The following is a 25,476-nucleotide window of genomic DNA, read 5'->3' as shown; positions in this document are numbered from 1 at the left end:
CTTACCATTATTTTCCTATAAATAGAAATCCTCACCATTATTCTCCTATGAATAGAAATCCTCACCATTATTTTCCTATGAATAGAAATCCTCACCATTATTTTCCTATAAATAGAAATCCTCACCATTATTTTAATGGATTTTAATCATGCTAGCATCATGGAATTTATATGTATCCTCTGTGATGAGCATTTAGACTCTTTTCAAGCCTGTTAGTTTCCATTTGCAACATAAGGATGATTATATCCTGGGATTTATAATGATTGCTTCAGTATGTGTTCCTTTAAGTGAAGTTGCTGGGCCAGTGGTGTATGTACACACACACACACACACACACACACACACACACACACACACACACACACAACAGTGATTTCGAAAGACTTCTAAAAAAAGTTGTTTGCGGGTGTTGGGCGGTAGCGCAGAGGGTTAAGCGCACGTGGCGCAAAGCACAAGGGCCAGCATAAAGATCCCGGTTCGAGCCCCCGGCTCCCCACCTGCAGGGGAGTCTCTTCACAGGCAGTGAAGCAGGTCTGCAGATGTCTGTCTTTCTCTCCCCCTCTCTGTCTTCTCCTCTCTCCATTTCTCTCTGTCCTATCCAACAAAGACATCATCATCATCGACAACAATAACAACAACAACAACAAGCAACAAAAGGGAATATATAAATATTAAAAAAAAGTCGTTTGCATCTTAAGTGGTACAACATGATGATGTTTAGAGACATAGTGAAATGACTACCACAGTCCCGCTTATTAATCTGCCATCTTACCGCACTGCTGTCTTTTAGTGTGTGTGTGTGTGTGTGTGTGTGTGTGTGTGTGTGTGTGGTGAGAGCATTTGAAATCGTGTCTCAACCAAATTTCCAGACTCAGTACAGCATTATAACCCCTGTCATCATGCTGGACATCAGGTCTTTAGAATATGTTAATTTCACATAACTTTAGTTTTGACCCTCTGACTATCATCTTCCTACCCACCCCCTACCTACACCTCTGGCAACGGCCAATCTCCTGTTTCCAGTTTTCGACCTATCACTTCCGTTCAACTTTTTTTTTTTTAGCTCTGCACATAAGTGGGACCATGCAGTCTCTCTCATTTTGTTTCTGTATTTTCTCGCTTAGCACTGTGTCTTTCAGGCTGTCCAGTTTGTAGTCAGTGCCACGATGTGCTTTTCAAGGCTGCACGATATTCCGTAGTCTAAGTATGTGTAGGTGGGTCATATTCCTGTCTTGCTCACTGTGGATGATGCTGACGTGAATCCGGGAGCACTGTCCCTTCAAGTCACCGATTTCACTTCGTTTTTGACAAGTCTCCTCTCCTGTAGTGGGATTGGGACATCAAATAGCAGTTCTTGTTTTAGTTTTTTCAATTGCCTGCTTACCATTTTCCATACTAGTAGTGCATTCCAACTCTGAATAAAGGTCCTCTTTTTCTTTTTCCTTTTTTTTTATTAGTGATTTACAAAATTTAAAAATAACGGGTATAGTTGGACATCGTTCCCACCGCCAGAGTTCTGTGTCCCCATTTCCTCTTTGGAAGAACTGCAGTGGTTCTTCCAAGGTCACAGATACAGATTGACTATTATCTCTATAACTGTCCGTCCATCTATCTATCTACCTATATTTTTGCCCATTTTTTCTATGGCCCTGGCTTCTCTCTCTTTTTAAAAAATTTTTTTATATTTATTTATTTTCCCTTGTTTTTTTTTAATTATTGTAGTTATTATTGTTGTTGTTATTGATATTGTCATTGTTGGATAGGACAGAGAGAAATGGAGAGAGGAGGGGAAGACAGAGAAGGGGAGAGAAAGACAGACACCTGCAGACCTGCTTTACCGCCTGTGAAGTGACTCCCCTGAGGTGGGGAGCTGGGGGCTCGAACCAGGATCCTTATGCTGGTCCTTGTGCTTCACATCATGTGCGCTTAACCCGCTGTGCTACCGCCCGACTCCCCTTCTCTTTTTTATGTCACACCTACACCTATTAGTACTTCAGAATGTCTCTCTCTCTCTCTCATCCTTCCTTCCTTCCTTCCTTCCTTCCTTCCTTCCTTCCTTCCTTCCTTCCTTCCTTCCTTCCTTCCTTATGTGCCACAGAGTTCCTTCCACAGCCAAAGGACTTGTGGTAGTATTGGGCTATGTCCCAACCCTACCATTAATCTTTTGATCTTATCTCACTGTGGTGTTGCTTTGGCATTTCTCTGGTTATCAGTGATGCCGAACACCTTCTTAATATTATATGAGTGTCTCCCTTTCCAAAGCTACACAAAACTGAATGTGCTAAATCTTTTAAATATTTAATAAGGTAAAAATGACTCATCACTGCATTTTTACTTCCTTAACCACAGTTAAACCATTTATTGGCAATGTAGCTCCCTTTATGATTTATTGGCTATATCTCCTTTGTCCATATTTCTATCAAATGAGCTTTCTTTTTTAATATTTATTCCCTTTTTTTTTGTTGCCCTTGTTTTATTGTTGTAGTTATTAGTGTTGTTGTTTTTGATGTCATAGTTGTTGGATAGGACAGAGAAATGGAGAGAGGAGGGTAAGCAGAGAGAGGGAGAGAAAGACAGACACCTGCAGACCTGCCTCACCACCTTTGAAGTGACTCCCCTGCAATGTGTGGAGCCCGGACTTGAACCGGGATCCTTAGCCAGTCCGTGCGCTTTGTGCCACCTGCGCTTAACTCGCTGCTACTACCCCGACTTCCGAGCTTTCTTTTTTTACTTTTTCTTTTTCAAACCTTCTGCAAAATGTAGTCAAAGGTGTGACACTTCAAATATACTCAAGGATACATTTTTTTCAGAATATGCATATGCTCTGTGTTTATCCTTAGAATAGCCATCTCTCCAGCTTGGAGATCACTGATTCTTGTGACCAGTGGTATTTGCTTAGGTAACGTTCTGGAGGAAGCGCATCTGTCTCACCGCCTGTAGTGTGTTAGCAGGATGGCAGCTTTCCAGGCCCGAGGGCGAGTGTGGCGATGCCCCTGCTGCAGTTTCCTCATTAGCGGATCAGCGAGGGTCTTGAAATCTGTACTACTCGCTGTCTTTTCCAACCCCCAGCAAACGACTTTTCCTGACTGCTGTCCAATCCTAATGAGATTGCCCTGGCTCAGCCATATTCGATAAGTAATGACCAGTAGAAAAGAAAAAAGTCACAGGAGAGCACACTTAAAATAGAATTGATTGGTAGCCTTTGCCAAAAAGGGAATTTCATGGTGTCAGAACCCTAAGACTATGTGTAGCTGAGACAGAGAATGTCTTAGCTCATGTGAGCCCTGGGAATTTGAGGGAATTTGTCGGAGGGAATCTGAGGGATCCTATGAGAATAATACAGGGTGAGAACTTTATATTTAATATAGGCTTGTATTACGTCTCTTCACCTTGGCCTGAACAGTTTCAACTTGTCCCTCAACAGTTTCACTCGCTGGCTCCCATGTACTATCGTGGTTCTGCTGCAGCTGTCATAGTGTATGACATCACCAAACAGGTAAGAACGTCACCATCACAGCTCACGTACAGTTTATGGTGATTTGGGTTTTAGAAAGGCCAAAGCAGAGACTTCGCTGCTTTGAGTCTTGGAAAACCCGAGGAAGCTCTCATGGTCTTGTGGGCAGCGGTAATGCTCACCGTCTACTGACATGTTAGGAAGCACTTCAGAATTATCTGCTGAACTGAAGAACGACTACTTTTAAAAAGATTTATTTTCCGGGTGGTGGCACACCTGGTTGAGCGCACATGTCACAGTGCACAAGGACCCAGGTTCCAGACCCCGGTCCCCACCTGCAGGGGGAAAGCTTCAGGAGTGGTGAAGCAGGGCTGCAGGTGTCTGTCTCTTTCCCTCTTTATCACCCCCTTCCCTCTCAATTTCTGGATGTCTCTATCCAATAAATAAAGATAATAAAAAAATTTTAATTTATTTATCTGTTAGAGAAAGAGAGAGGGAGGAAATCTTGTCATTACTGCAGCATGTGTGGCGTTCAGGATTGAACGCGGGACCCCATGCAAATTCTGTACATTCTGGTACACTGAGCCACCTTCCTGGCCATGCATTTATTCTGCACATTGTCTCACTGTAGATGCAAGGTCATGCTGGACAATACTATTCTCCAGACATCAGCTTTTTAGGAAAAGGAAAGTGATTCTTTTTAAGTTCTTGGTGTTTTATAATTATAGAATAGGTTTTTTAAAATTTCTTTATTGGGGAATTAATGTTTTACATTTGACAGTAAATACAGTAGTTTGTACATGCATGATATTTCTCAGTTTTCCATATAACAATACAACCCCTTGTTGATCCTCTGTCATCCTTCTTGGACCTGTATTCTTCCCCCCAACCCACCCACCCCAGAGTCTTTGACTTTGGTGCAATACCCCAATTCCAGTTCAGGAATAGCATAGATTTATTTATGTGTCACTACACTGCTTAAAATGCCAAGGACAGTGTTCGTGTATGTGTCACACACACACACACACACACACACACACACACACACACACACACAAATATGTTTTCAGTCATCATATTGAGGACCTAGAATATCCATCAGCAAATGCCATGGTTTACCTTGATTGCTGACTCAGAGCACAGGTCTGCTAGTTTATGACCCATCATTGGGACTGTCCTTAGGTTCCTGACCATTGGTACCTAAATGTAGTGTCTGCCTTGATTCTTGTCTCCTGTGTGTGCCTTTTCTTTTTCTTTGGTGAAGTAAGCATGGACTCTAGATCCTACAGCATCATTTGTTTTTTTGGTTTGTTGTTCAGGTTGAATCAAGGCTATAATTTTAAACTAGTATTATTTACAGAAGAGAATTACTGATAGAATTTTCCCAACAAGCTATATAAATACAGTGTAGCTAATATTAAAGCTAAGTGGGTTTGCTGAAAATATTTTTCTCCATCACATTGTATTGAGTGTGAATGCCAACGTGGCTGAATCGTCACGCTAAAGCATCTTTCCACTGGCTCATTCATACTTTTGGTTTAGGACTCGTTTCATACCTTGAAGAAATGGGTGAAAGAGCTGAAAGAACATGGTCCAGAAAACATTGTAATGGCCATTGCTGGGAACAAGTGTGATCTCTCAGACATTAGGTAAGATGCTTTCTAAAAACAGGGTGATTCAAACCCTCTGTCCTTCAGTGTCTACATGTAAAAGGTTGTCATGCCTGCTCTTTTCTGTTATCAGTATAATAAATTAGCCAATGATAATTCATTTGTGTTGATCAAAGTGATATTTGTGCAATCCAAGTAGAATTAAATTTAAAAAAAAAAGGAAACTTTCACCAAAGTCAAAGACTCTGGGGTGGGTGGGGGGGAGAGTCAGGTCCTGGAACAGGCTGACAAAGGAGGACCTAGTGGGGGTTGTATTGTTATGTGGAAAACTGAGAAATGTTATGCATGTGCAAACTATTGTATTTACTATCGAATGTAAAACATTAATCCCCCAATAAAGAAATTTTAAAAAAAAAGGAAACTTTGATGGAGAACCCTGTCCTGAAAGTGACAGATAGATATTAAATTCAGATCTCCTATACAGAGCACAGTTTCCTGAGTCTGAGTGTCTTTGGGCTAGAAAGTTCTATATTTTTATTGTTAACTTTTCCATAGTGATTGCATCCTTATTATTAATATTTTGGTAATAGACTCATATGATGAGAAGACTTTCCACAACCTCTTTATTTATTTCCGTTCTACAAGTTGAAGGATAGTCCAGTCTATATTGTGTTTAGTTTTAAAATATGAACGTGGCCATTGTATAGGAATACTTCTGTTTCCCTCGAGATGCTGAGCTATTACACTTCCCTTACCTGGAGAGAGGTTTTTATAGATTCAGCCCACAACAACGGGAGATGTAACAATAGCCCTTTCTAGCTTGATGACTAGCTGCTTTTATGAAATGTTAGACAAAAGGAAATAGTGAGTTTACGCTGTCTTCATTCCCCCATGCTAATTTAGTTCTCAGGAACCCCAGACGCTGGTTGAAAATAAAGACAACAGCACAGTGCCTCAGGATTTGCTAATCCAAATATGATTAAATCAAATTTAAATTGAACAATGAAGACAGATTTTACAAAAATTCTCATCATAGCCTTGAACAAATTGCTGTTTCATTGGGATTTCAAAAGCTTAATATCACATTGTATCAGGTTGGTTTATAATAACAGATGTAAATACCACTTAATCCTTTGTTTTTCTGGGGGCTGGAAAAAAAATCTTTAAATTCCACCAGACTTATTTCAGATTTCTACCCTCTTTAACTGTAATCCTAAAACAGCTATATGGTCTAAAATTCCCAGCAGAATGGTTGTACCTTTTGTCATGAGAAGGTTGTAGGGAGGGGTGGGGAGAGACAGCTTTTTTACTGAGAGAAAGCACTGTGGTCCAGTGGCATGGAATTACTATACAGTTGTGAACTTAAGTGGCACTAAGCCCTTATGTTGTAGGAGAACTGAGGAACTAGAATTTAAGTGGAAAGCTGTTTGAACTTGAAAGAACTTAGTGAAGGCTCTTAGAATGTAACATGGAACTGTAACCAGTTTGAAATGATTTCAGATAAAGGGAGACTGTATTGCTAGGGATTGGTCTCCACGTGGTGGCAGACAGAGTCATGCTTACTTTGCTGTTTGATATCTTCTGTCTTCGGTCTCTGAAAAGAGACTGATCTGACATGTTTGCTCTGTTTCTCATCTCTGTTGCTGGGAAAGGGTTTCCTGACATCATGACAAAGCGCTGTGGCCAGTGAAGGGGGTTGGAGTGATGCCAGATGAATTTTACCACTGTAAACATGGGAATGGGAAAGTGAGCGGTCTTCAAATGGGGAAGTTCCTCGAAACATGTAGACTGATCAAACGAAACATACCTGCAGCACGCTGATTTAGTTGTCAGCACCTAAACGCACATTGTTTCCCTAGGTGACACTTGCCTTTGGTGCAGTGATCATAGAGTTCTCAGCAAGCCTTCTGTTTTGGCCCACCTGCTCCTTGTACATACAGTTTCCAGAATGCCCTACTGACAATTCATTCAGCTCACTTTCGACCATCAAGTCACTCACACACCCTCCACCCATGGGAGACCACCCAGTGTCTATCTTTCTCTCCCCCTCTCTGTCTTCTCCTCCTCTCTCGATTTCTCTCTGTCCTACCCAACAACAACAGCAGCAGTGACAACAATAATAATAACCACAACAATGATCAACAACAAGGGCAACAAAATGGGAAAAAAAATGGCCTCCAGGAGCAGTGGATTTGGAGTGTGGGCACAGAGCCCCAGTGATAACCCTGGAGGCAAAAAAAAAAAAAAAAGAGAGAGAGAGAATCTCAACTAAACTGAATTTTCAGGACCTGAGGTAAAAGCTGACTTGAAGAGCGTAGAAATCTCGGGGTGGAGAATGAATGTGGACGTGCAGCTGGCCTAACTCAGTGGACTTGTTGAGCTATCGGAAAAGTCATGATGTATTTTTCTGTGCAGAAAATAAAATCTGTTATAACTTTTACTGAAACCTGATAGGAAGACACACAAACTAGTAACTGAATAGTTGAAGAACTGTCTAATAGGACTAAGTGTGGGGGCCAGGCAGTGGAGCACCCAGTTAATCACACATAGTACTAAGCACAGGGACCTGAACAAGGATCCAGTGTTTGAGCCCCTGTCACCCCACCTGCAGGACGGACACTTCACAAGTGGTGAAGCAGGTCTGCAGGTGTCTATCCTTCTCTTTTCCTTTCTATCTCTCCCTCCCTTCTCAATTTCTCTTTGTCCTATCCAATAAAATGGAAGAAATGGCCTCCAGGAGCAGTGGATTTATGGTGCAGGCACTGAGCCCCAGCAATAACCCTGGAGTGATAAGGGGGGCGCTAATTGTTAAATACCAGGTGATGGCTTCTCTGTCACTGTTCACTCTTCTAAGGTCCACCCCCTACCCCCCCAAATATAACCCAAAGATATTCAAGGACTGTGTATGACCTCTAATCTTTTTTTTTGCCTCCAGGGTTATTGCTGGGGCTCAGTGCCTGCACCACGAACCCACTGCTCCTGGAGGCCATCCCCTCCCCTCCCCCCCCCCCCCCCCCCCCCGCTTGTTGCCCTTGTTGTAGCCTTGCTGTGGTTATTATTGTTGTTGTTGATGTCGTTTGTTGTTGGATAGGTCAGAGAGAAATGGAGAGAGGAGGGGAAGACAGAAAGGGAGAGAGAAAGACAGACACCTGCAGACCTGCTTCCCCGCCTTTGAAGCGACTCCCCTGCAGGTAGGGAGCCATGGCTGGAACCGGGATTCTTAAGCTGGTCCTTGCACTTTGCGCCACATGCGCTTAACCCGCTGCGCTACCGCCAGACCCCCGTCCTCTAATCTTTTCTAAGGGATGGAGTCACAGTCTCTAAGATCTGGCATCTCAAAGGAAACATGGAGAGCGATTGATGGGGCAACTACCAGCGAATCCAGAGCATCTTTCCTGGAGAAGTGTTTGTACTCCAGCAAAAGAGCATTGCTGGCGGAGTGGGGTAGGGGCGTGGCACAGCCAGTTACCTTGTGCGAAGACCTGGCTGGTTCAGGCCCCTGGTCCCCACCTCAGACGAGATAGGGCGTGTCCGGTGTGGTATGGCCGTGGACTGGTGCCCACCACCCAAGTGATGAAGCAGTGCTGCAGATGTCTCTCTTTCTCCTCTGTTTCCCTCTCAACGTCTCTCTGTCCTATCAAATAAAAAATATATATATCAGGGAGTCAGGCGGTAGTGCAGCGGGTTAAGCGCAGGTGGCGCGAAGCACAAGGACCGGCAAAAGGATCTTGGTTCAAGCCCCCGGCTCCCCACCTGCAGGGGAGTTGCTTCAAAGGCGGGGAAGCAGGTCTGCAGGTGTCTGTCTTTCTCTCCCCCTCTCTGTCTTCTGCTCTTGTCTCCATTTCTCTCTGTCCTATCCAACAACGACATCAATAATAACTACAACAATAAATCAACAAAGGCAACAAAAAGGAATAAATAAATTTTAAAAAAATCAATAGCATCTTTCAGTAGAAGTGAAACCAGGATGAAGTAGGGGGAAAGAAATGTGTTCTCTGTCTTCAGCCATTTGATGTCCAGATAACTCTCGAGAGTGCTTTGTGTGCAGTCAAGTATTATGGGAAGGAGAAGAACGTATTCCCCTTAGAGATATTAATTTGCTTCTATTTGGGAGAGTCACGAGTAGTACACAAAGGAAGAAAATATTTTTTTAAAAATTTTAGATCTTTATTTATTTATTGGTTAGAGATAGCCAGAAATTGAGAGGGAAGGGGATGATAGAGAGACAGACAGACACCTGCAGCCCTGCTTCACCACTTGTGAAGCTTTCGCCCTGCAGGTGGTTACTGGGGGCTCGAACCTGCGTCCTTGCACACTGTAACATGTGTGCTCAACCAGGTGCGTCACCGCCGGGCCCCAGAAAAAAAAGATCTAAGAGCACTGCAAGACTATAGTTAATAACGCTCCAAATGTCATGATGCTGTTCAGAAAAGACAAAGGAAAAAAAAAATCTGTAGTCATGGAAAGTGATTTGGGAACTCTTGGATGAAATGCGACAGCAGGACTATGAAGAATAATTTGGGTGGGAGAATGTTCCAGGAAAATGAGAGATAATTGGATAAAGACGGGAATGTAGGGCTGGAATCGCCACACAGGAGAGGAGAGAACACATCCAAAACATTTACCTGGGGCACCTCCCAGGCCAGTGACTACAGTCCTGGGTTCAGTCTCCCGTAACAGTGCTTGTGCACCTACCAGGGCATTTGCCCGAGAGAATGGTGGGAAAGGGAGATGATGAGGGTACAGTCTGCGAGTGGCTTTGCAAGTGTGTAGAGTGGTTTGTGCTTGACTTCCCTGGGCGGGGCTGCCAATCACCTGAAGGCCTGCCTCCTCCATCCAGGCCTCTCACACTCATGGCGGCCATTGCAGTCACTCCTCGAACTCTTCCCTCCAGAGCCTGCTGTGGTGTCGGGCTCCTTTCACAAACTGCCTTATTAGTCACCATGGGTGAAGAGATGCAACTTGTGTGTGTGTGTGTGGGTGGGTGTCATTCTAGATCCTTGAGTCAGTTAGGATTCATCACAATTTCCTGGGAAGTGCAGAGCTGAAAACTGTGATGGGAGTAAGATTTTGTGAGCCAAGTCTTTTTTTTATTATTATTATTTATTTACAAAATTTAAACACTGACAAGACCATAGGATAAGAGAGGTATATTTCCACACAATTCTCACCACCAGAACTCCGTATCCCATCACCTCCCTTGATAGCTTTCCTGTTCTTTAACCCTCTGGGAGCCAAGTCTTACCTTCAGCTTGCTAACATACCTACCATCAAGGTAGAAATCACCATTAAAATGAATATACTACTACCCAGAGCCCTATATAAATTTTAATGCAATCCCCATCGAGATCCCAACCACTTTTTTTTTTTTTAGGAGGATGGAACAAAAGCTACAAATGTTTATCTGAAACCAGAAAAGACCTAGAATTGCCAAAACAATCTTGAGAAGAAAGAACAGAACTGGAGGCATCACACTCCCAGATCTCAAATTGTATTGTCATCAAAACTGCTTGGTACTGGAACATGAATAGACATACTGACCAGTGGAATAGAATTGAGAGTCCAGAAGTGAGATCCCACACCTATGGACATCTAATCTTTGACAAAGGGGCCCAGACTATTAAAAGGGGAAAGGAGAATCTCTTTAACAAATGGTGTTGGAAAAATTGAGTTGAAACATGCAGAAGAATGAACCACTATATTTTCATCAAACACAAAAGTAAATTCCAAGTAGATCAAGGACTTGGATGTTAGATCAGAAACTATCAGATACTTAGAGGAAAATATTGGCAGAACTCTCTTCCAGCTAAATCTTTTTTTTTTTTCTTTTGCCTCCAGGGTTATTGCTGGGGCTCAGTGCCCGCACCACGAATCCACTGCTCCTGGAGGCCATTTGTTTCCTTTTTGTTGTTGTTGTTGCCCTTGTTGTCTTTGTTGCCATTGATGATGTTGTTGTTGGATAGGACAGAGGGAAATGGAGAGAGGAGAGGAAGACAGAGGGGGAGAGAAAGGCAGACACCTGCAGACCTGCTTCACCACTTGTGAAGCGACCCCCTGCATGTGGAAAGGTGGTGCTCGAACCAAAATCCTTATGCCGGTTCTTATGTTTTGTGTCATGTACACTCATCCTGCTGCGCTACCATCCGACCCCCTCCATCTAAATTTTAAAAACATCTTCAGTGAAATGAATCAAATTAAAAAGAAGACTAAGGCAAGAATAAACCAATGGGACTGCATCAAATTAAAAAGCTTCTGTTCAGCAAAGAAACCACTACCTAAACCAAGAGACCCCTCACAAATGGAAGGTCTTTACATGCCCTACATCAGACAAGAGTTTAATAAACAAAATATATAAAGAGCTTGCCAGACTCAACAACAAGAAAACAAATGACCCCATCCAAAAATGGGGAGAGGATATGGACAGAATATTCACCACAGAAGAGATCTAAAAGGCCGAGAAACACATGAAAAAATGCTCCAAGTCACTGACTGTCAGAGAAACACAAATAAAGACAACAATGAGATACCACTTCACTCCTGTGAGAACGTCATACACCAGAAAAGGTAACAGCAGCAAATGCTAGAGAGGGTGTGTGGTCAAAGGAACCTTCCTGCACTGCTGGTGGGAATGTCAATTGGTCCAACCTCTGTGGAGAACAGTCTGGAGAACTCTCAGAAGGCTAGAAGTGGACCTGCCCTATGATCCTGCAATTCCTCTCCTGGGGATATATCCTAAGGAACTCAACACATTCATCCAAAAAGATCTGTGTACACATATGTTCTTGGCAGCACAATTTGTAATAGTCCAAATCTGGAAGCAACCCAGGTGTTCAACAACAGATGAGTGGCTGAGCAAGTTGTGGTCTATATACACAATGGAATACTACTCAGCTGTAAAAAATGGTGACTTCACTGTTTTCAGCCGATCTTGGATGGAGTTTGAAGAAGTCATGTTAAGTGAAATAAGTCAGAAACAGAAGAATGCATATGGGATGATCTCACTCTCAGGCAGAAGTTGAAAAACAAGATCAGAAGAGAAAACACAAGTAGAACCTGAACTGGAGTTGGTGTATTGCACCAAAGTAAAAGACTCTGGGGTGGGTGGTTGGGGGTAGAATACAGGTCCAAAAAGGCTGACAGAAGACCTAGTGGGGGTTGTGTTGTTGTGTGGAAAACTGAGAAATGTTATGCATGTACAAGCTATTGTATTTACTGTCAACTGTAAAATGTTAATCCCCAAATAAAAAAATAAATAAATAAACAGAAATCACCAGTCTCCTCCTAAAGTTGTTTCCCTTTTTTTTTTTTTTTAAACCAGAGCACCAGAGATTGAACTTAAAACCTGGGAGCCTCAGGCATGAAAATCATTTGTATTATCATTATTCTGTATCCTCAGCCCTAGATATCTCCAGTTTTTAATAACTTTGAGATTTTTAGCAGATTGAAAACAGACTTGAAAACTTTTTTTACTAAGAATATATAAATTGCTTTCACTTCTTGTGCAAGGCTCCAACAGTTTTTATAGCTTTGATAGTGGGCCAAAAATGGTATGGGCATGTTTTAAAAATATATATATATATATATATACATTTTAATATTTATTTATTTATTCCCTTTTGTTGCCCTTGTTGTTTTATTGTTGTAGTTGTTTTTGTTATTGATGTCATTGTTGTCATTGTTGTTGGATAGGCCAGAGAGAAATGAATATAGGAGGGGAAGACAGAGAGGGGGAGAGAAAGACAGACACCTGCAGACCTGCTTCACTGCCTGTGAAGCGACTCCCCTGCAGGTGGGGAGCCGGGGGCTCGAACTGGGATCCTTACGCTGGTGCTTTGCGCCACCTGCGCTTAACCCGCTGCGCTACTGCCTGACTCCTGTTTTAAAATATTTTATTTACTTTTTTACTTATCTGATAGGATAGAGAGAAATCAAGAGAGAAGGGGGAGAGAGAGAGAAAAGAAGAGAGAGAGAGACCCCTGCAGGCAGGGATCTGGGCCTTGAACCTGGGTCCTTGTGCATTGCAACATGTGTACTCAACACCACTTGGCCCTGGTATAGGCATTTCTTTTTAAAAAGTTTTCAAACAAATAATGGATCCAGAGACTCTGGTTAATAGAGATATAATTTATTCCAACTGCTAAAAGCACAAAAAACTTCCCAAGGCCTGGAGACATGGTGAATATTAAAAAGCACATATTTTCTTTAAATGCTGAATAGCTTACGAAAGTCTGCTATTAAAATGTGATTTTGTGCACTAGGCTGTACTTCTATATGTCTAACTTCTGATGCTGTGAGGTATTGAGTCTACATTCCCACAGTGTCACTGAGGCAGACAGGGAGAGAACTGAAAACAGAGCCCCCCCAGAGAGCCAATCAGGGGCATCTGAGAGTGTCCTCTCTCTCTCTCTCTTTTTCTCTTAAAATGTTTCAGGGGACAGGTGATACCACAGTGGGTTAAGCGCACATGGTGCGAAGTGCAATGACCATCTTAAGGATCCCGGTTCCAGCCCCCGGCTTCCTACTTCAGGGTGGTCATTTCATGAGTGGTGAAGCAGGTCTGCAGGTGTCTATCTTTCTCTCTCCCTTTCTGCCTTCCCCTCCTCTCTCCATTTCTCTCTGTCCTATCCAACAACAACGACAGCAATGGCAACAATAAAAAGAAAGGCAACAAAATGGGGGAAAATGTCCTCCAGGAGTGGTAGATTTATAGTGCAGGCACCGAGCCCTGGCAGTAGTCCTGGTGGGCGGGGGGGGGGGGGGGGGCTGTTTCCTGGGCTGATAAGCACATTTGAATAGTCTGCTTGTTTTGCCTTGTGTGCAATTCAGGTTTAAGCCTGGCCCCCACAGCACTGACTTCAGTGCTGTGGTCTCTCTATCTTTGTTTTTCTCTATCTGAAAAAAAAAAAAGTCATCTCAGAATGGTGAATCCTTGATGATAATAACACCAATTTTTTTTAAAAAAAAATTTTACCTTTATTTATTTGATAGAGACAGCTAGAATTCGAGAGGAGAGGGTAGAGAGACAGAGAGACACCTGCAGCCCTGCTTCACCACCTGTGTAGGGACTGGCGTTTTTACTTGGGTCCTAGCACATTGTAACGTGTGTTCGACTAGGTGGGCCATGACCCGCCTCCCCCAAATACTCTTATTGAAGACTACATAAAACATTTATACAGATACTAAAAGAATAATGTGAGAATAGAATGACCAGCTATCTCCACAGCTGTATCCTCTCCTCCCTACCCAGAAGTAGCCACTACCCTGGCTTCCATGGCAACGATTCTGTTTTCTTTATATTTTACCTCTTACGTTTGCATTTCTGAACGGAAGGTGTATGTTCACCATTTTTTAAAATATTTATTTATTTTCCCTTTTGTTGCCCTTGTTTTTTATTGTTGCTGTAGTTATTGTTGTTGTTATTGATGTCATTGTTGGATAGGACAGAGGGAAATGGAGAGAGGAGAGGAAGACAGAGGGGGGAGAGAAAGACAGACACCTGCAGACCTGCTTCACCACCTGTGAAGTGACTCCCCTGCAGGTGGGGAGCCAGGGGCTCAAACTGGGATCCTTATGCCGGTCCTTGTGCTTTGCGCCACCTGCGCTTAACCCGCTGTGCTCCACCCTATCTTCGCCGTTTTTGAACTCTGTTTAAAGTGGATTCACTCAGTATATTATCTGATGGTTGGTCTTGTGCTTAGCACGCCTGGGGGGTCAGGCACCTCCACACATTAGCTGTCTATTGCGTGTTCATCGTCATTGATTGTACCAGGTTCCGGGTTATGGATGCAGCACAGCTCATTCCCATCCTTCTGTGAAAGGCGAAAGATTGGGAGTCGGGTGGTAGCGCAGCGGGTTAAGCGCATGTGGCTCAAAGCACAAGGACCTGCGTAAAGATCCTGGTTCAAGCCCCGGGCTCCCCACCTCCAGGGGAGTCGCTTCACAGGTGGTGAAGCAGGTCTGCAGGGGTCTGTCTTTCTCTCCCCCTCTCTGTCTTCCCCTCCTCTCTCCATTTCTCTCTGTCCTAGCCAACAATGACGACATCAATAACAACAACAATGATAACTACAACAATAAAAAAAAAGGGAAAAGGGAAGAAAGTAGGAAAGATTCATACCATCTGAAAAGAAATCAGAGTATATTTCCATCCTTCTGCTGGTGGTTATTTGCATTCCTTCTGGCTAGGTGTGATTGCGAGCGTTGCTTCTGAAGCCTTCTTACTTGTGTAGGGCCACGTGTCAGCCTTCCTCCATCCGGGCCTGGCTGTGTACACCTGGCTGTGTACACCTGGCTGTGTACACCTGGCTGTGTACACCTGGCTGTGTTCAGAAGGTGAGTCACTGGGAGTGCCCGGGCGAAGTTTTACTAGATCGTGCCAAAGGTTAGCAGTGAAACTTCCTGTCGTCCTGTACCCTTACCAAGTGATAATACCCTACGATGTTGGGGTGGACGGTAATATCTGAGAACATTTCAGTTTGTATTACCTTGCTTACTAATGACGTCAATGTCCGTTTATATTTTTACTCACCCGTCAGGTTTCAAAATTGGGCCTTTTTTCTTTGTTTTTTGTCAGAAATCCTTCATTACTAAGAAATAGGATTTACTGACTTTTTCCTTTATGTGTTTGAAACATTTACTGGGTGTCAGGTGGTAACGCAGCAGGTTAAGTGAAGCACAAGGACCAGCATAAGGATCTCGGTTCAATCCCCGCCCCCCTCCCCCCACCTTAGGGGAGTCGCTTCACAGGCAGGGAAGCAGGTCTGCAGGTGTCTATCTTTCTCTCCCCCTCTCTGTCTTCCCCTCCTCTCTCCATTTCTCTCTGTCCTATCCAACAATGATGACTACATCAATAATAACAATAATAATAACTACAACAACAATAAAACAACAAGGGCAACAAAAGGTAAAAGAATGGCCTACAGGAGCAGTGCATTCGTGGTGTAGGCACTGAGCCCCAGCAATAACCCTGGAGGCAAAGAAAGAAAGAAAGACAGAAAGACAGAAAGAAAGAACTGGTCCCTGATTCTCTATAGTTGAAAGGACGTAGACCTGCTTTCATTTCAGTATTCTGTGCTAGCATCTATGTTTTTGTCCATCATGTTTTACTGCACCTCATACGGAGTGTGAACAGGATCCATGAGAGAGAATAAGGTTAATAAGTTAAAAAGAGAAAATTTATTATTAATTGTATTCTGCTCAGGAGTTGGAGTCAGTGCTTTTTTCCAGAGGTTCTCTCAGACCTCCTGGGAGTCGCCTCAGTTTCTGTCTGGAGAAGGGGTATTAAAGAGACAAAGAAATGGGACCTAGCAGCTCCAGAGAACCCGTGTTGCCTGCTCACACCTATCACATGAATCCTTCGATTCGAATTCTGACATTTTCCCAGGAGAACAGATCCATTTAAGTCTGTGGCCCAGAACCCGATTCACCTTGTTAGAACTTGACACCAAGAATTTGACCCCAGGTGAATAGCAGTTAGGCACACACTTTATTAAACCAGCAAGGCCCCCTGGGAACAGAAACCCTTCCCAGGGTGCGTATGTCAAGTGTTTCAACTATAAGTGCTTATTGTCATTCTAATGTGTTTTTTTGCCCACTTAGATGCTTACCGTGAAGGTGGTAATTATTCTTGGTTTCTTGAAGAGAAAGTTCATTTTAGTCCAGCTTACACGGAAACCAATCCAAATATCTGCAAGGATTAGCACTGTAAACGGGTTTTGCTGCTTTGACGACTGCCAAAATGGCCGCTTCGTTTGCATGGTACACAAATATCTTGGATATTTAGAGAAAATATGAGCTAATGGGAGCACAACAGGCTCTTATTATTCATTTCTGGGACTGCCTGAGTGAGTGGGGGAAGACACAGCCTGCTTCATGGTACTCAGCAGCCTTTGCAGACAGCCTGAAGCCTTCCTCTGCTGGATTTTGACGGAATGTTGTGAATGATTCCCTTTGCTTTTGGCTAGAATACCTAAAACATGTGGGTTGGTTTTAACAAAAAAACACACACTAATTCCACTAGACGTTTAACCAGCCGTCTGCTACTCATCTCCTGCCTTTCTACTTACTCATGGCTGGCTTAGTTGGTTTTTTAAGCTTGATCTTGGAAGGGTAGAAAAAGAGGGAAAGGGAAAAAAAACCTTCCTAGTGTGACTTTAACAATTGTATTCCAGGAGTCGTGGCAGAATATAAAATGCTCGGTCATTAATATGCTAGAGTTATCAGTGACGCTCAGTGCCAGCACTACAAATCCACTGGCTAGTCTCCCTCTCTCTCTCTCTCTCTCTCTCTCTCTCTCTCTCATTTGATAGGAGAGGGGGAGATAGAGGAAGAAAAAGGTAGATACTTGTAGATCTGCTTCACTGCTTGTGAAGCATTACCCTTGAAGGTGAATTACAGGGACTCAAACCCGCGTCCTTGAGTGTGGTAATGTGTGTGCTCAGCTGGGCGTGCCACTGCCTTCCCCGCTCTGTGGTGATGTTCTAGAAAGTCAGTAGACTAGTGAGCGCACACCTGAACCACCAGATTAACTCCTTCTCCGAAGAGTCAAAGAGGCCACAACCCCTTCACTGTGTGTAATCATCACTTCTTCTAGCGTTTGCTGAGAAATGTTGATTGCATTATGTACTAGGTAGTGTAGGGCCGTTTCTCTCTCTCTCTCTCTCCTTTTCTCTCTGTCTCCTCTCTCTCTCTTTTTCCAGAGCCACAGCCCCATGCCTGTGTGACTGTACTGGACTGGGGCACTTTTTCATTCAGGTAAAGAGGCACCAGAGTCTGTTGCCACAGCTGCTTCCCCAGTGGTACCAGGACTCAAACCCAGGCTGCGCATATGACAAGGCATGCACCCTATTTGGTGAGCTGTCTCTCCGACCCACTGTAGCCATCTAAATACAGATTTCCCAGCCTTCGAGGGGTGGGGGTGGGGTCACAGTCCCTGGTGAAAGTGAACTTTTAAAAAATGTTTATTTATAAGAAGGAAACACTGACAAAAACCATAGGATAAGAGGGGGACAACTCCACACAACTCCCACCGCCAGAACTCCGTATCCCATCCCCTCCCCTGAGAGCTTTTCTATCCTTTTTTTTAAAATCTTTTAATATTTATTTATTTTCCCTTTTGTGGCCCTTGTTGTTTTTTATTGTTGTTATAGTTATTATTGTTGTTATTGATGTCGTCATTGTTGGATAAGACAGAGAGAAATGGAGAGAGGAGGGGGAGAGAAAGACACCTGCAGACCTGCTTCACCGCCTCACCAGGGTCCTTATGCCGGTCCTTGGGCTTCGCACCACGTGTGCTTATAACCCGCTGTGTTACCACCCGACTCCCAGCTTTCCTAGGTCATTATAGGGTGCAGAAGGTGGAAGGTCTGGCTTCTTTGGACTTTTATGGACTGTGAAGGAAATCACGTTACTTCCGTGAGCAACACACTCAAACTGCCTTTCTCACGTGAGACACTTACTGGGCCACCTGTGAAAGATGCTGACCCAAAACCCATGGCCAGAACACACGGTGGGGCAATGATTAACAGAAGTCGTTTATCTCCGTTGACTTTCAGCAGAAATCGGTGGGACTGAACTTTCCGTGTGAACCGCTGGCAAAGCACATGATTCTCCCCTTTGCTTGCTGGCCTGACTTCCCTCTCTCACAGGTGGGGTTTCAAGAGGTCTTTCTTGGTATGTACCTGTCTGCCTCTCCCCTCTGCTCTGTCTTTGGTAGAGCCTCTGCAGCATGGAGACGTGAATGACTCTGAAATTTGGATGAGTCAAATGCCGTGTTGCCAAGCTACACCCACGAACAACAAAACAAGACCCTTACCGACAGTACAGCCTGTTGAGAATTCTAGAGCACACAAGAATGTATGGCCTCCGTGCCCTCCCCACCCCTGCTGAGAGCCTCTGAGTGCTGTGGCCAATTCAGGCCTGTGTCCAAGACACACAGCAAGTTCCTATGCGGGCCGTCCTGAAATACCAACACATGGACATCAGCGTCTAGCAGGAAACACCTCCTCTAGGGTTATTATTATTTTTTAAATTTATTTATTTATTTATTTATTTATTTGGGTAGAGACAGCCAGAAATCAAGAGGGAGGGAGGTGATAGGGAGAGAGACAGAGAGACACCTGCAGCCCTGCTTTACCACTCGCAAAGCTTTTCCCCTACAAGGTGGGGGCCAAGGGCTCGAACCCCACTCCTTGCACATTGTAATACATGTGCTCAACCAGGTGCACCACCACCCGGCCCCATCTGGTGTTATCTTTACCCTTACGTTTCTCTCCCTGCCGATCTGGAAGGGTAGGTGAGCATCCACCCCTCCATTTCCCACCCCACCTCCCACACCTGGAAGTTCTCAATGTCCCTTCCCCTGTCCCTTAAGTCTGAATTGCCTTTCCTCCATTAAGTCCTCCTTTCTACTTAAGGCAACATAGGCTAATTTTGATACGCCATCACTCAGTGGATATTTACTGATTGCCTCTCAGATGCCAGGACCTACAGGGATACAGGCATACCTAAGTAAACACAGTGGTCCTGGCCTCAAGAGAGTAATAGCTTGGGGCCAGGCAGTGATTGAGCACACACTTACTGTACACAAGGACCCAGGTTCAAGCTCCACGTCCCCACCTGCAGCAGGGCACGTTTCCTGAGCACGGAGGCAATGCTACACGTGTCTTTCTCCCACTCTACTTCCCCTCCCCTCACAATTTCTTTCTGTCTTATCAAATATAAGAAAAGTAAGTAAGTACAAATAAAGCAAAAAAAAAAAAATTTTGTAGAAGGGGCTAGGAGGTGGCGCACCTGGTTGAGTGCACACATTACAATGCCCAAGGACCTAGGTTAAAGTCCCTGGTCCCCACTTGCAGGGGGAAAGCTTCACAAATGGTGAAGTAGGGCTGCAAGTGTCTCTCTGTCTCTCTCCCTCTCTATCTCCCCCTTCTCTCTCGATTTCTCTGCCTCTAGCCAATAATAAATAAATCAAAATATTTATTTTTTCCCTTTTGTGCCCTTGTTTTATTGTTGTAGTTATTATTGTTGTAGTTATTGATGTCATCATTGTTGGATAGGACAGAGAAATGGAGAGAGGAGGGGAAGACAGAGAGGGGGGAGAGAAAGACACCTGCAGACCTGCTTCCCCGCCTGCAAAGTGACTCCCCTGCAGGTGGGGAACCGCGGTCTTGAACCGGGATCCTTACACCAGTCTTTGTGCTTCGCGCCACCTGCGCTTAACCCATTGGGCTACCGCCCGACTTCCAAATTAAAATATTTTTTAATTTTGTAAGAAAGAAATCTGCAGCTTATTTGGGAGACATTGTGTCTGGATGACAGTATTATGCCAGAATATGCAGAGGCTGTCAGGGAAGAGAAGGAAGAGACCTATAGAGAGGGGGACATGCAGAACTGAGTAACCCAGGAGGCCACAGTGCAGTATTGCCATGTGACCAAGCAGAGGGGAATGGAGGGGAAAAGAGGTTCAAGACCCAGGGGCAGACCTAAGCACAGCAAGTTCCCAGAGTGACAGCCTACTTGGAACAGCTGCAGCTTGGAGAAGAAGGAGAAGGAGAAAGAGAAAGGAAGCTTCTTGTTAATGTGTTGTGTTCTATCCTGAGGCAACTGAAAGACCTGGAGGAGTTATTATTATTATTATTGATTTAATAATGATCAACAAGCCCGTTGGATAAAAGTGCTACAATTTGACACAGTTCCCACCACCAGAGTTCTGTATCCCATCCCCTCCATTGGAAGTTTTCCTATTCTTTATCCCTCTGGGAGTATGGACCCAGGATCATTATGGGGTGCAGATGGTGGAAGGTCTATAATTGCTTCTCCGCTGAACATGGGCGTTGGCAGGTAGATCCATACTCCCAGCCTGTTTCTATCTTTCATTAGAGGGGAAGGGCTCTGGGGAGGGGAGGTTCCAGGACACATTGTTGAGGTCATCTGCCCAGGGAAGTCAGGTTGGCGTTATGGTAGCATCTGCAAGTTGGTGGCTGAAAAACATTAAGATAGAAAGCAGAACAAATTGTTTAACAATCAGGAACCTAAAGGTAAAAGTTTAGCAGATGAGGTTTGGGGTCTCCATTTTGGAAGAAGCTAGGAAATCTATCTTAGGTATATTCTAAGGGACCCATGACTTTCCTAATTTTTGTCTGAGGCCAACAGCTAACATGCAGGGGAGATGGTGTCTGGGGAGAGGGTGTCAGAGTTGGAAGTAGGACTAGAAAGCTGGATCAGGGCAGAGAGTAGCTCCCCAATATGGGAAAAGTATATAAATACCATTAAGTGTAAACCCCATCGATCTGATTCAGGACCCACATTCAGCACAGGAGCCTGTGTACCCTCTGCATCCCTGTCCGTGTGAGCTCACACTCCCTGGCCGTAGGTAGGAACATTCTAGGCTGCACTCATTTCAGGACCAGTGTTCCTGGAGTATGTTGGCCCAGCCTCCCTTCAGAGAGTGGTAGCACTGTCGTTCCACATTGAGGGCAGGTCCTCTAGAGGCCCACAAGTGGGTCCCTGATGCTGTTCCTGATGGAGATGACCAGTGATGGTGGAGAGAGGGATCAGTTAGAAGACCTGGAAGAATTTTATTTAAGGGGATACTCGATAGACTTTTCAGGACCAGGGATATGCCACAACAGTAGCAAAGACATGCAAGCAAGGGGCCCCAGGTTAGGTCCCTAGCATCGCTCAAAGCTGAGTGGTAATCTGGTCCAAACAAGCCAATTAATGATGAATGAAATTAAAAAAAAAAGATTTATTTGCGATTTTGTGAGATCCTCCTACTGGACATGTGGATAGTGGGCTGCAGGAAGCTAGAGGGATTGTGTGTTAGATAAAGAGGGTCTGACCCAGCGAAGGCAGGGCCAGTGGAGGTGAGGCCTCAAGGAAGCTGTTTACCACGCCTGTGTGCCTTCTGCTTGGGCGGGCGGTAGCAGGTACAAGAGTAGCAGACTGATGGGCAAAAAGAAAAAAAACTATTTGTTAGTTAGTCTTTGACAAGTTAGATTGGTGGAGCCCCCTTTTTTTTTTTTGCCTCCAGGATTATTGCTGGGGCTTGGTACCTGCACTACGAATCCACTGCTCCTGGAGGCCATTTCCCCCATTTTGTTGCCCTTATTGTTACTGCTGTTGTTGTTGGATAGAACAGAGAGGAATCAAGAGGGGGAGAGAAACATACCTGCAGACCTGCTTCACTTCTTATGAAGTGACCCCCCTGCAGGTGGGGCAGGGGGCTTGAACTGGGATCCTTACACTGGTCCTTGTGCTTTGTGCCATGTGCGCTTAACCTGCTGCGTTACCACCTAGCCCCCAAAGTCTGTTTTCTGTTCAAATAGCAATGAACAGCAGTCTGCTCCTCTAGGAGGGAGATTTGTCTGACGGTGGAAGAGAAAGGGCAGAATATATCCCCCCTCTCGGTTGATAACTGCACACTAAGTGCTGGTGAACCCAGGAGTGCCCTGCTGCCCAGTGTCCCTTGGTGGAGGCTGGCACCCTTCCTCCATCCTGAGTACCACGTCCTTTAGCTCTTGACTCTGCCTTGAGCGTAATATCCTCTGTGACTCCTTGAACTCAATATTTCTCCGGTAACGAGGCTAGAACTTCCCATGGTCTCCAGCTTTCTCCCATTTTTTCTACTGATTCTGAAAGGAACCCTATCCAGCTCTGAATCTCAGTGACCACTCCTGCCTGTAGTTGGCCATTCAGCCTCTCCTGTTGTGAGGTAGGGTTGGGACAAGGTACTCAAAGAAGAAGCCTAGATGATGCTGACATTGAAGGGCTGGACAGAAGAGGATCAGCTTCTGAAGAGAGCATGAAAAAAGGGCATGTGAGGGGAGAATGCACGCTGTCTGAGGCACACCTTCCTTGCCTGGGCTTCCATGTTTGTTCTGCAAGCACTGTGTTCTAAGAGTTATTATTGCCGGGGCTTGGTGCCAGCACTACTAATCCACTGCTCCTGGAGGCCGTTTTTTCCATTTTGTTGCCCTTGTTATAGTTGCCATTGTTGTTGTTGGATATGACAGAGAGAAATTGAGAGAAGAGGGGAAGACAGAGTGGAGGAGAGAAAGATAGACACCTGCAGACCTGCTTCACCACTTGTGAAGCGACCCCTCACCCCCTTCAGGTAGGAGCCAGGGGCTCGAACCCGGGAACAATAGGCCGAACCAGGAACAATAGGCCCTTGTGCTTCACTCCATGTGCACTTCCCCTGCTGTGCTACCACCCAGCCCCCTGTTCTAAGAGTTGAGGCTTTCAAATGAGTCATGATTGATTGAATCTCCAGGGCCCTCCCTCAGCTCTCCACAAAGGCTGGGGAGTGGGGTTGAAAGGTCTACACCCCTCTAACCACATGGTGGTTTACAGTCAACAACCCCCCCCCCCCCCGGATCCAGAAGCTACCAAGGGCCCCTTTCCTATCGGAAATATGGAAGTGGTTGACTGGGATTTGCAAACAGACAAAAAAAAAATATCTATCATTCAGGAAATTTCTGTGGTTTTTAGGAATTGTATGCCAAGAACCAGGGACAAAAACCAAATAAGATGTATTTCTTATTTTATTTTTTATTTTTTAAATTTTTTGTATATTTTTATAATATGTATTTATTCCCTTTTGTTGCCCTTGTTGTTGTATTGTTGTAGTTATTATTGTTGTCATCGTTGTTGGATAGGACAGAGAGAAATGGAGAGAGGAGGAGAAGACAGAGAGGGGGAGAGAAAGACCAAGATGTATTTCTTATTATAGCATAGTAATAGAAACCTATTTTGGCAGACCTGCAAGTGGTTGGTCCTGCTAAATCTCACTCTGAAACCAAACAAGGGCCTGTTGCCCAGGGCCGGAAAACGTCCAACACCGCCAAGCCGGCTTCTGTGAGACCAGAGAAAGCGTTATTGCCAATTCACATGTTCAGTAGAGGCTGAGAGCTGGTTCTCAAACCACCCTCTCTGTTTCATCTTTTTTTTTTTTTTTTTTTGAAACTATTCCAGTAAGGGAAAGGTCTGAAAACTTCTGTCTTGTTTATTTCTGGATAAATAGGAGGTGGTATTTGGGATCAACTAGACCAGGCCCTGGAACCATTGTTTGCCCTGACAACACAAAACAAGCTGGAACAAAGACAAGGGAAGTTGTGAACCTTCAAGCCACCATGTTGTCTTACCTTTTGCCATTCAGGATAGATGGCAGAAACTTAACTTCTGCACAGTTTCTATAAACGGAGTGCAGGAGAGTTACTCTCATTGGCCAACCCAACTCCTCAATGTCAGGGTGCCATAGTAGGTAGCCTTGTTCTTTGGAATCCTTGCTGTAAAGTTCATGTGAGAGGGACTTTCACTGTTAGAATAGTAGTCTGTTCTTTTTAAAAAAATATTTATTTTATTTATTTATTCCCTTTTGTTGCCCTTGTTTTGTTGTTGTTGTTGTTGTTGTTGTTATTGATGTCATCGTTGTTGGATAGGACAGAGAGAAATGGAGAGAGGAGGGGAAGACAGAGAGAGGGAAAGAAAGATAAGACACCTGCAGACTTGCTTCACCACTTGTGAAGCGATTCCCCTGCAGGTGGGGAGCCGGGGGCTCGAACCGGGATCCTTAACGCCGGTCCTTGTGCTTTGTGCCACATGTGCTTAACCTGCTGCATTACCACCTGACTCCCTAATAGCCTGATCTTTAACATGGAATGTGTTTCTTTCTGGCCTCCTGTCATTTACTGTTGGGAGACGTTTTAGATCCACATCTTCTGCCTTTATAAAAATCAGCAGAACAGCTTCTGGGGTGCCAGTTGAGTGGTTGTGTTGTCAATGCCTGATTAGGACCAGAGCCAGAGGACCTTGAATTAGACCTAGTCCCCACTCCTGGTTCAGTGTGTCACATTAGGCAAGTCATTTATTTACCTAGAAGTCTAAGAACAAATCTGTCTATGTTTCCAATCTTCTTCTTCTAGCGTTTGCCCTTCTTCCGTAGCCAGTCAACAGCATCAGGTTGAGCCTGATGTAAAGTTTCGAGACCTCCTTTGAATCTGGAGAGGTGGCAGTCGTTGACTATGTGGGTCATTGTCTGTAGCCGCAGGGGCAGTTCGGGTCGTCTCTGGCTCCCCAGCGATGGAACATAGCGGCGCACCGGCCATGGCCTGTTCGATAGCAATTGAGGAGGGCCCGATCATAACGTGCTAGGTCAAAGCCGGGTTGACGCTTGCAGGGGTCTGTGATGAGGTGTTTGTTCTTTACCTCAGCTGACTGCCAGCTCTGTTTCCAAGAGACTGGAACAGAGAAGTTCAGTGTAGGTGTAGGGGACCAGATTGGGTGACGAGACATCAAGCGTTGGACAGGGTGGGCGAAGATATCTGTGTATATTGGCAGGTCCGGTCGAGCGTAGACGTGGGAAATGAACTTAGATGATGCCGCATCCCAACAAATATCTGGCGGGGCGATGTT

General features: G+C 44.6%; 1 protein-coding gene and 1 long non-coding RNA gene across 2 annotated transcripts in view; one reads left to right on the top strand and one right to left on the bottom strand.

Annotated features, from left to right (window-relative positions):
- Window positions 1-25,476, top strand: part of RAB31 (RAB31, member RAS oncogene family) — a 145,110-nt gene that overhangs the window by 92,037 nt on the left and 27,597 nt on the right. Inside the window, exons 4-5 of the mRNA XM_007517165.3 lie at window positions 3,425-3,496; window positions 4,997-5,103. Coding sequence (XP_007517227.1) covers window positions 3,425-3,496; window positions 4,997-5,103 — 179 coding nt within the window. The remainder of the gene's footprint in view (window positions 1-3,424; window positions 3,497-4,996; window positions 5,104-25,476) is intronic.
- LOC132540795 (uncharacterized) lies at window positions 14,419-15,503 on the bottom strand. Its single transcript, XR_009551933.1, has 2 exons — window positions 15,377-15,503; window positions 14,419-15,334 (listed from the first exon to the last, which is right to left on the bottom strand). It is a non-coding gene; the product is annotated as an uncharacterized LOC132540795 (long non-coding RNA).

Source organism: Erinaceus europaeus, chromosome 10, assembly GCF_950295315.1.
Source record: "Erinaceus europaeus chromosome 10, mEriEur2.1, whole genome shotgun sequence".
Classification (NCBI taxonomy): Eukaryota; Metazoa; Chordata; class Mammalia; order Eulipotyphla; family Erinaceidae; genus Erinaceus; species Erinaceus europaeus.
Note: the sequence above shows the minus strand (reverse complement) of the source record. Positions and strands in the feature narration are given on the sequence as shown.